General features: G+C 40.4%; 1 protein-coding gene across 4 annotated transcripts in view; it reads left to right on the top strand.

Moving 5' to 3' along the window:
- FHIT (fragile histidine triad diadenosine triphosphatase) overlaps nt 1-12060 on the top strand; it is a 1201403-nt gene that overhangs the window by 1084776 nt on the left and 104567 nt on the right. Inside the window, exon 6 of one of the 4 annotated variants that reach the window (XM_063296414.1) lies at nt 5493-5561. The exons of the other annotated variants lie outside the window; for them this stretch is intronic. Within the exon in view, the coding sequence (XP_063152484.1) occupies nt 5493-5549 (57 nt within the window). The 3' untranslated portion in view covers nt 5550-5561. Of the gene's footprint in view, nt 1-5492; nt 5562-12060 lie in introns of those variants that run through there. 4 annotated transcript variants of the gene reach the window in all.

The raw sequence follows: 12060 nt of genomic DNA, 5'->3' as shown, positions 1-12060 counted from the left end.
TGTCTCCTGACCTATCCTTATCTTCTGTTGAAGAAAAATTGACCATCACCATTATTGTTAAGCAAGCAAACTATGTCAACCACAGCAAAGAACAAAGGAATTAGAGGTAAAGAAAACTTGGTCTGAAGATTTTTCTAAATGCTGGCATTCTATCTCTAGTAAGGTGCATACTTTAGCTAATCAGTAAGTATCCTGAGTTTGCAAATTTGCTTGAATTACGTTTGTGTAAGAGATAATAAAAGACTCTGCTTTCCCAGGTGTTGACATCTGCCCCTGCAGACAGATCCAGTGGTCATTGCTAAGAAGCTTCAGTTGATTGATTGATTGATTGATTATGTGCCATTAGGTGTCATCAAGTGGTGTCCACTCTTAGCAATCACATAGATAGATTTTCTCCATGACAATCTGTCCCTAACCTGGTCTTCCAATGGTGCACCTGTTGCCACTGTAACTGAGTCCATCCACCTTGCTGCTGGTTGTCTTTTTCCTCCCTTTCCTTCCACCTTTCCCACTATAGACTTCTCTAGAGAGCTAGGTCTTTGCATAATGTGTCTGAAATAGGATAATTTGTGCCCCAAGTGAGAATTCTGGGTTGATTTGTTCAATGATCCATTTATTTGTTTTCTTAGCTGTCCACAATATTCTCTGGAATCTTTTGCAACACCAAAGTTCAAAGGAATCAATACTCTTCCTATCCTGCTTCTTTAAAATGCAACTTTCACTTCCATAGAGTGCAACAGGGAATACCATTGCTTGCACAGTTCTGATCTTTGTAGGGATTGATACATCATAGCATCTGAATGTCTTTTCCAAAGCCTTCATGGCTGCTCTACCAAGTTCTGTTCTGTGGCCTATTTCTTTACTGTTGATGGTTGATCCTAAAGATGAAGAATCTATCTACAACTTTTATATCTTCATTATCAGTCCTAAGGCAAGTTGATGTAGTTATCAGTTTGGCCTTCTTTATATTTAATTTTAGCCCCATTTTTTCACTGTGCTACTTGTAGATCCTTTGCATTTTCAGCTATTCGAGTAGTGTCCTCAGCATAATGCAGGTTACTGATATTTCTTCCTCCAAGTTTAAAACTACTCTCATCTTCTTCCAATCCAGCTTCCCTGAATATATATTCAGCATATAGGTTGAAAGGAGCTTCAGTAGAGGAAGCTTTTTGCTTTAATTGATGGCATACTTTCATTGGATAAAATAATTTGTTTTCTACAATGCTCTCAACTCATTCCCAGTATCTTGCTATTTCCTCATTTCAACATCACAAATAGAATTACTGTGGCAGCTTCCATGCTTGCAGGAACATCAAGAGGGTGGCTGCGATACTGCGACTGAACCTCTGTGATGCACATAAAAAACTGGGCCAAGCTTCAATTGCATCTTTGTGGTTGCCATCTTGTCTTCTTTCACCATGCCCTGGAGACCCCTCTGCATGCTGGCATGAAAAGGGAATCCAATTCAGATCGCCCCCTCCAAGTGTGGATGTCTTTCCACCATCAGGAAGCAGATCCCACAGTTTATAACCCCCAGGACACCTTACTTGAGAACTGGTGTGGCAGCCTTCATAAAAAAAAAAGTAGAAGACAAATAAAAGGGACAATTGATAGGCTGAGCTGAAATGCTTTTCAATGACTCCACTGATAAATTCCAAGGATTCAAGAATATTTTAAAAAGACAATGAGGAAGATCCATCCATCCCCCTCAATTTTGCTTTAGAAATTAATTTCCTGTTATATAAGGAGGAAATCCTTGGGAGAAGAGCAATGACCAATCTCGATAAAATAGTTAAGAGCAGAAACATCACACTGACAACAAAGGTCCGCATAGTTAAAGCAATGGTGTTCCCCGTAGTAACATATGGCTGCGAGAGCTGGACCATAAGGAAGGCTGAGCGAAGGAAGATCGATGCTTTTGAACTGTGGTGTTGGAGGAAAATTCTGAGAGTGCCTTGGACTGCAAGAAGATCAAACCAGTCCATCCTCCAGGAAATAAAGCCAGACTGCTCGCTTGAGGGAATGATATTAAAGGCAAAACTGAAGTACTTTGGCCACATAATGAGAAGACAGGACACCCTGGAGAAGATGCTGAAGCTAGGGAGAGTGGAGGGCAAAAGGAAGAGGGGCTGACCAAGGGCAAGATGGATGGATGACATTCTAGAGGTGACGGACTCATCCCTGGGGGAGCTGGGGATGTTGACGACCGACAGGAAGCTCTGGCGTGGGCTGGTCCATGAAGTCACGAAGAGTCGGAAGTGACTAAACGAATAAACAACAACAACAAAGGAGGAAATTCTCTTTCTTTCTCTAGTTTCAAGATTATGCATTGTTATTAATTCCAGGCTACAACATGGTGTTTTGATGATTTTGTTGAAATTACCATTTTTAATCTGTAAATGAGAATGTATTTGGAAATTTAACAAGAGTCAGACAGGTGCTGTGGAAAAATAAAGGAAAGGTTTGCTGCTCTTGTACACCTTTATCCATGAGTAATTATCCTGTTATGTTAAAGTGGCTCTCCAGACTATTAAAATAATTAGGACCAACCATCTCAGCCTTGCTTTCTTCAGATGCTCTAATTGGCACGGGGTGTTAACTAATTAAACATATTTATATTGTGGTCTTGCTAAAGAAAAGGATGAAGCACTTGTAATTACTGGAATTTGGCGAAACCACATATTTTCTGCAGAGAATAAACATGTAGATTATAGCATTTGTGATGGGCTAATAGCTGGAAACAGCCATGTTAGCATAGCATATTGGCATATCAGTCCAGACAAGAAAGAAATACTCTCAGCGGCTGTAATGGAATGTGAGAATGACCTTTGAAGATAGGGGAGGCGGGCTTGGGGGAGAGAGATGCTGTCTAGGGCATGATCAGATAAAAGGGGGAGGAGCCCACAACTGAGTAACAGAGAAAGAAACTTATAAAGGATCTGCCCTAACTTGGCAGGTGGTAAAAAGGGACGGCGGAAAAACTGTACTTTCAGACTTGCAAGATTCTGTTAACGTAGCCTAAAATAAAGTAGAAGTAGCTCATCTGGTCATGTTTCCTGTCTGGTTTACCTGGGAGGGCTGACAGTGGCTGATATGCCTGCTTGGTTAAATAATGTTTTAAATGGGATTGCTTTTTTGCTAACAGGCTAGAAGTCTGGAGGTGTTCACTGATCCATCTTGGACATTAGACTAAGACTAGTCTAAGTCCCTGGGATCTTTTACCAGTTAAAGCTGATACATCAGCTACAACCTTACTTGGAACCATTGAGCTTTCCCTTAAGTATTTGATTTTCAGCTTTGTTTTGGACTGTTGCCTTCCTGAAATATCCCACCTCTTTTAGTCTTCAAATTCTCCACTGACAGTGGAATGTGAACTTCTAGGATATGTTGATATTTAACTGAATCCATTCTTCCTTCCACCTATATACAATTTTCTGTGTCACTGGTTTCCATACAACTCCAAAATATAATAGAGCAATCCCTACGCTTTATCTATAGCAAGCTGTTTTTTTTTCTTCAGATGCTTCACTTCTTTTTCTCTTAATACATCTTATGTTTTTTTATGGCCAAATAATTCATTTTTTTTCCATTTCATCAGTTCAAAGTACTTTGTTCCAGAGCATTTCAGGCTTATCAAGGTTTTCTTCTGAATACTTTAGATCAGTGTTTCTCAACCTTGTTGACTTTAAGATAGGTGGGCTTCAACTCCCAGAATTGAATTGATGCTGGCTGGGGAATTCTGGGAGTTAAAGTCCATCCGTCTTAAGGTCGATGAGGTTGAGAAACAATGCTTTAGATGAAATTTGTGTTGAGGTCAGAGAAAAGTTTTCCCTCAACCTTTCCAAGCAGATCATTGTTGTATAAGCAACCCTGTACTGTGGACCCATGGACAACCAACTACTCCCATATTAGCTAAACTTTTGAGCAGAACAGTCATAGTAATCCATGGAGTCTGTTTTGCAGATCTGACTTGTTTGAGAGCAGTTCTAGCAGAGATTTTTCTTCGAGATTTTGTTCTGATTTCAAGAGTTCCATAAAACTCCCATTTGTTAACTGTGTTTCTCACAGCTGAAATTGCTAGCTGGAACTATTGAGAGATTCTTAAAATAACTCTATCCCCCTTTTAAAAGGAAATTATCTTTATTTTCAAACGTTCAGATAGCCGTGTGGAATATCCTTTGGTTGCTGAAAGTAGACAGAACAACAATTACAAGCTGAAAGGTTAGAAGGGTCAGAATATTTGTTTATCTGTAGAATTGTTTTTACCCAGCTAATTGTAGGCCTAACAAGTTAATCACTTTTTAGTGCCTTATTGATAAAAGGAGAAGGAGAAGGAGAGGGAGAGGGAGGAGGAGGAGACTGAATCAGCTGAAAGTATGTTTGAATTTTTGCACCTGCCACAATGATTATTTTCTTATTTTGCATCTATAAACAACTGCATATAAATAGCAAACATGCCTTGGATTTTGCAGAAAGTAGTCATGTTTAAGTTCATATCAGGTAGAGATTGTGTCAGCTCTTGGGCATTTAGGGATTCTCTGAAGCATACAATTTGGCCAGACTGCCAGAAGAACAAACAAATCAGTTTTAGAAGAAATACAACCAGAATGTTCCCTAGAGGCGAAGATAAGTAGGCTTAGACTCTCATACTTTGGGCACATTGTCAGGAAAGACCAATCGCTTGAAAAGGACATCATGTTTGGTAAAGTCGAGGGCCAGCAGAAAAGAGGAAGACCTTCAATGCGATGGATTGATACAATTACCGCAACAAAGGATGCAAACATTGGAACAGCCAGGCATATGGCGCAAGACCAAACAGCATTTCGTTCTGTTATGCATATGGTCACCATGAGTCATAAACGACTCGACAGCAACTAACAACAACAACAACAACCCAAATCTTTACACACAACTGCATTTATGCTTTATTTTATTTATTATCATATTTCTCTGGAAGCTCAAGGCAGTGTATTCTATCCTCAAAACAGCAGCACCATTATTTATTTATTTATTTTTCAAATTTCTATCACCGCCCATCTCTCCCGAAAAGGGGACTCTGGGGGTTCCCCCTATTAGGAAGAGTGGCCTTCAAGCTACTCCAATGTAGAATTTGGGTGTTTCAAGCAGGGATCTAAATGTGGATCTCTCTAATTCTAGTCCAAAACTTCAACCATTATGCCATGTTGGTTCTCAATGATGTCCCATGCAAGGGAAAAAATGGAAAACTCAAGGCATATTCTGGATCCTCCCCACTGCCCAACATTTGTAATTCCCTTTGAGTTTCTAGCATCCATGCATGCTTTGAGCTTCTAGCATGCATGCATGTATGTATGTGTATATATATATATATATATATATATATATATATATATATATACACACACACACACACACACACACACATACATACTGTATATAGCAAGCCTGTATTGTGAAGATCTATGAAGTAATCAATTTGGGATTCAAAATCTTGTATCTCTTTGACATTTCAGGGTCAGCAGAGCAACTCTTGGACAGATTCAAAATCTACTTGTCCATACCTGCAATAGATGATAAAATAGAGCTGCATAAAAGGACGTTTTGAAATAGCTCACTTTTATCTTAATGGCTTTTGAGGAAAAGCTGCAAAGGAACTGCTTGAAGATGGAGGGCTGGCCTGCTGAATGGAGGCCTCTATTTATTTGTATTATGCTCCTGAAATAATCACAACACTAGACAGTGGTTTGGCGATGAAAAAGAGCCAGTTGAAAGTGATAAATCAATTTTGAACCTTCTCAAAGTCCATTCAAAAAGGCACTTTGAAATCATGTGATGTGAGTTGGCTGCACAGGAATGTGGGTATTCCCCAGAACACTGTATTGGTGGTGCTAAGATGGCTTAAATTCTGTAAGAAGCTAGCATGAATTATTTTTGGAGCTATTCCCATAAACTCACAAGTGTGCACATCTACAGTATGTAACAAACACCAAATTAGGGATAAAGGAGGTTGAATGGTTTGGCCTGCCTTTTAATGGAAACTTACATTACTTACTTCTTTTGCATTTCTTGAACTATAAAGCTAGGTAAAGTGATTCTCCCTGGCGACTGACTGATGGATGGATTGATTGATTGATTATGTGCCATCAAGTCAGTATTGACTCAGCAATCATATAAACAGAATTTCTTCAGGGTGATCTGTCCCCAACGTGGCTTTTTGGGTCTTCCCACAGTGCACCAATCGAGTCCATCCACCTTGCTGCTGGTCATCATCTTCTTCTCTTTCCTTCCACCTTTTCCAATATTGTAGACTAGGTCTTCTTCAAATGTGTCCAAAGTATGATAATTTGAGCCCAATCATATGTGCCTTGAGTGAGAACTCTGGATTTTTGTTTTGTTTTGTTTTTTTCTTGGCTATCCATGGTACTCTCAGAAGTCTTCAACACCAAATTTCAAAAATGTCAATATGCTTTCTATTCTGTTCCTTCAAAATCCAACTTCTGCTTCCATAGAGTGTCACAGGGAAAATCATTGCTTGCGCGATTCTGATCTTTGCAGGTATAAACACATCAAAGTATCCAAATATCTTTTCCAAGGCCTTCATGGCTGCTCTACCAAGTGCTAGTCTGGGATTCATGATTGTTGGTTTCTTTACTGTTGATTGATGATCCTAAAAGGTGGAAACTATTGATCACTTTGATACCTTCATTGTCTGTTCTGATCTTTCCTTGTCCACTACTGGACTATAAACACTTCTGCTATACTCACAAAGTACCCTGCTGATTTCTGTGGTAATGAAAGTGGGCTGATAGCTGCAGAGATAAGGATGCCACTTTTCTCTGGCCCCACCTGCTATTAACTTATGTCACATCCACTCTGTGCACCCAAATGGATATCCCCCAAGGGAAAGTGGCTCTCAACAGAAAGTCTATCCATCCCTGTTTTAGACTTTTGGTCTAGATTCATGAAGTTGAGCAGTCTGGGGTTCATCTGTCATCTTAGCATGTTGTATGAACTAAAACAGCACATTAGACCATAATAAGGTTTATTTGGGCATAGCCAATGAAGCAAACCTTGCAATTTTGTCTTGTTAAGCCAAGTTAAGCCGGGACGCGGTGGCGCTGCGGGTTAAACTGCTGAGCTGCCGATCGGAAGGTCGGCAGTTCAAAACCGCGCGGCGGGGTGAGCTCCCGTTGCTCATCCCAGCTCCTGCACACCAAGCAGTTCGAAAACATGCAAATGTGAGTAGATCAATAGGTACCGCTTCGGCGGGAAGGTAACGGCGTTCCGAGTCGTCATGCTGGCCACATGACCCGGAAGTGTCTATGACAACGCCGGCTCTAAGGCTTAGAAACGGAGATGAGCACCGCCCCCTAGAGTCGGACACGACTGGACTTTACGTCGAGGGAAACCTTTACCTTTACCTAAGCCAAGTTTAGCACATTGAGTTTAGCACATTGGATGATCTTGGCTTGATCAAATATAAGCAGGCTGATAATGCAATATTTCCATGAGACATTTTTCCCCAGAAAAATGGGTACCATAAGAGATATGTGTTGGTGCTTGAATCATCTGATTTATCTCAATACTACTTCACAATTTCCATAATCTAAGTTACCTTCATGGACAGTTTGACTAAGGTGGTGACTTGGATACTGGAAAGATGCTTATGCAGTTTCCCTTCTTCCCTTATTTATACAAAGGGAACTCCTACCAATTCAATTAACATAGAGAAGTAAACTGGACAGAAATGTTAGCTGCAATAAAAGCAGGCAGCTAGCACATTATCAGCAGGAACATTTTGCTCCCAGTTACAGATTTCACAGGGAAAAAAAAAGACTTTATACAAGACACTGTAGTGCTCAAAAATACCAAAGGTGTGCAAACTACAAAAGTGTTGTAGCCAATGTGGCCCATCTCTTAAAATTTCAAACAGGGGTGGGGCACGATCCACTGTGACCAGCCATTTCCTAGCAAATAGTTTCTGCCTATTCCAACAACCTAAGAGACGGCTTTATACATGGACTTCACCAGATGGACAACACCGAAATCAGATTGACTACATCCTTTGCAGCCAAAGGTGGCGGACATCTATACAGTCGGTAAAAAAAGACCTGGAGCTGACTGTCGTTCCGATCACGAACTTCTTATTGCACAATTTAGGATCAGACTAAAGAGATTAGGGAAGACCCACAGATCAGCTAGATATGAGCTCACTAATATTCCTAAGAAATATGCAGTGGAGGTGAAGAATCGATTTAAGGGACTGGACTTAGTAGATAGGGTCCCGGAAGAACTATGGACAGAAGTTCGCAACATTGTTCAGGAGGCGGCAATAAAATACATCCCAAAGAAAGAGAAAACCAAGAAGGCAAAATGGCTGTCTGCTGAGACACTAGAAGTAGCCCAAGAAAGAAGGAAAGCAAAAGGCAACAGTGATAGGGGGAGATATGCCCAATTAAATGCAGAATTCCAGAGGTTAGCCAGAAGAGATAAGGAATTATTTTTAAACAAGCAATGCGTGGAAGTGGAAGAAGACAATAGAATAGGAAGGACAAGAGACCTCTTCCAGAAAATTAGAAACATTGGAGGTAAATTCCAGGCCAAAATGGGTATGATCAAAAACAAAGATGGCAAGGACCTAACAGAAGAAGAAGAGATCAAGAAAAGGTGGCAAGAATATACAGAAGACCTGTATAGGAAGGATAACAATATCGGGGATAGCTTTGACGGTGTGGTCAGTGAGCTAGAGCCAGACATCCTGAAGAGTGAGGTTGAATGGGCCTTAAGAAGCATTGCTAATAATAAGGCAGCAGGAGATGATGGCATCCCAGCTGGTTCAAAATCTTGCAAGATGATGCTGTCAAGGTAAGGCATGCTATATGCGAGCAAATCATAGACAATTCCAGAATAATGTTAATGTAATTAGTAGCAGACAAGAACAACTAGATCTGATATCTTACCATTGGGTGGGCCCTTGACGCTCTAGAGCCCCTTCAGCCATAACTGACAAAGGCAGCAACACCATTCCCTACCATTTTGAGGTGGGAACCAGACAAAAATGGTGATTTACACTAGTTCCCAAAAAAATCCCAATCAAATCCAAGGAAATCAAACAAACAAACTTAGCCCATCCATTTATTAACATATCTCCACCCATTTTGCATGACAGCTTCATGCTCTTCACCTCTCAGATAATGTTCTTTGCAGCCTCTGCCCACAAGGGTTGCTGTTCCCTGTCCTAAGAGGATTCCAAAACACAATGTTCAGCTTCCATATTTTGAGATGTTTATTTTCATTAACTGCAGATGCTTTTCAAATCTGCAAATCTGATTCCCCAAAGAGATGCAACCAAGATCTGAAAATGACGCTTTCAGATGGAATCTACATTTGTTTTATCGACAATGAGATACTGATAGGCGTGTGTGTGTGTGTGTGTGTGTGTGTGTACATACATACAATATTATCATGGGAAGAAGCTGACTATTGGTTATAATATAAGCACCTTGTAACCCAGGACTACAAATCAAAACCTACCTCTTGGCTATGTCTGAAAAAAAAATGGAATTTCTGAAGTACCTCTGCAAGAATATAGTAAACCAGTTTTACAACTATGGGTTCCTTTGAGCAGGCCCTTTTTATAAAACATGTTTATTGCAAAGCAGATGTGAACATAAGGGAACTGCAGAAGATACACTATAAACATTGAAGACTTTGTTTAACGTTACAGAAATGTTTATGTTAATCATTGGTGCAGTATACCAATGATATGCTCACAAAATGTGAACATATCTGGATTTACATTTTCAAATTATAGCAATTTTAGTTCTGTTGTTATTTGAGAAGTGCCTCACCTCAATTCTATGGGCCATGGCAACTGTGAGCAAGAACAATTATCCCTAACTGGCAAAATTGGGGAATCAGTTATTTAAAGAAAAAGGACGTGTGAATATGTGAACACAAGAAAGAAGCTGTAACTCTAGGTGTTTGTGTTGCCTGCACATTAGAAAAGTCTGTACACACATGCACACATACATCATTTCTACATTTACAAATTCCTGAACAGATTCCAGGAATATAGCTAGAAATAGCCATCTTAATTTGAGTGCCTTGGACTGCCAGATCAAACCAGTCCATCCTCCAGGAAATAAAGCCGGACTGCTCACTTGAGGGAATGATATTAAAGGCAAAACTGAAGTACTTTGGCCACATAATGAGAAGACAGGACACCCTGGAGAAGATGCTGATGCTAGGGAGAGTGGAGGGCAAAAGGGAGAGGGGCCGACCAAGGGCAAGATGGATGGATGATATTCTAGAGGTGATGGATTCGTCCCTGGGGGAGCTGAGGGGGTTGACGACCGACAGGAAGCTCTGGCGTGGGCTGGTCCATGAAGTCACGAAGATTCGGAAGTGACTGAACGAATAAACAACACGTTTCTGCCTATAAGCAGAGAAGAGGACAAAGTGAAGTGTCATGGTTGTTCTGATCCAATAAATAAAAGTGGTACACCCCTTCACTTTGTGGATCTGCTTTGATGAGGAAATTCAACAGAGTCACCTTTGAATCAAAGCTTCCCACTGAAGCAAGAAAATGTGATTTCCTTAAAAAATCCTAGATGCAAAGGACTGCATAGAGCTACAGTATCATGGAACATGCTGATCTGTACATCTGCTTTCATTGTGCACTCACTCTTGGTATATGAAGAATTTATAATATGGATCAGAGTTCAAGATTTTGCTTGGAGGTAGCTAGCAATAGTTTAAATAAAGTCACATGCTTTGATAGGCAGGGAAATGCCAACCTTTCTGAGTCACTGCAGACAGGATGAGCAAATCAGCTGGACTTGCAACAGAGATTATCCTTACTTCATATGGTTAGGGCTGGGTTCACACATCCTACCAAGCCATAATATGTTCCCATGTGGATTGAGCTTAATATCCAAGTGCACGACTTAGCCTCAAAGGTTCTATGGGGCCTTCCAAACTCTGGGTGTGGGCCATAGATCTCTTCCAGAAGTTGGTGTCAAAAGATAGATGATAGATAGATAGATAGATAGATAGATAGATAGATAGATAGATAGATAGATAGATAGATAGATAGATAGATAGATGAGAGAGAGAGAATTTAGAGGCCACCCTACTCCAAACAACTCTAGGTGGGTTACAATTTGCTCCAACTGTAATTTGGAACATTCCCAAAGTTTCAAATTGGTAGCTACATGATAAATAATTAATTAAATGGAAATGGAATTATATCCAATTAAGTTGTGATTTGCAACCTTTTTTGCCAGTTTCTGGCAAAAAATGTCCATTGGGGAAGCTGTATTCGCTTAATGACCATGGTGATTTGCTTAATGATCACGATTTGCTTAACAACCATCATAAAAATGGTCATAAAATCGGGTCCAGTCGCATGGTGACTCAGCTTATGATGGGAATCCCAGTCTCAATTGTGGTTGTAAGTCAAGGACTACCTATAACACACTTCTGCATTCTGGATTCAGGAGACAAAATATTCTCCATCCTCCCAAACAACTGCCAAAATGGTTATTTTGGCAAATGTTCTTTCAGCCCTAAAATAAACACGCATTTTGAAGTGAATGATTCAGACTTTAATGGTTAACAAGTGCACTTCTTTCCCTCTGCCAAATTTTGAGAGGCCTGCCAGCCCTCCTGTTGATTGCTCATCAGAGGAATGTGTTCAGAGTGTGGGAGTAACTGTAAATTCCTTTGGGAAATACAGAAGAGAGCTGTGCACATGAGGGTGGAAAACTGTTGGATGTTCTGTTGGATGCTCCTAGTCATAAGGGGGGGGAAAGAGAAACAACTTCAGCCTTGTCAGCAATAGCAACCCCAACTCATTAGCTACTTCTGACAATTCTCTGCGTTTTTCACTCTCCCACATAAATGAAGATTTGAAGTCATTCAGTACAGCATATGCTTAGAATCTCACAGCTTGATACATCCTCATGCACCAGGAGTGGATACTGGAATCGCTATAGCCATATGTCAGTTTTCTCTCATTTCTGTATGGTCTCTGAGCCCCGCAAACATCTCCACCCTGCCTTGATTCAGCAGAGGTGG

Source organism: Candoia aspera, chromosome 2 (genome assembly GCF_035149785.1).
Source record: "Candoia aspera isolate rCanAsp1 chromosome 2, rCanAsp1.hap2, whole genome shotgun sequence".
Classification (NCBI taxonomy): domain Eukaryota; kingdom Metazoa; phylum Chordata; class Lepidosauria; order Squamata; family Boidae; genus Candoia; species Candoia aspera.
Note: the sequence above shows the minus strand (reverse complement) of the source record. Positions and strands in the feature narration are given on the sequence as shown.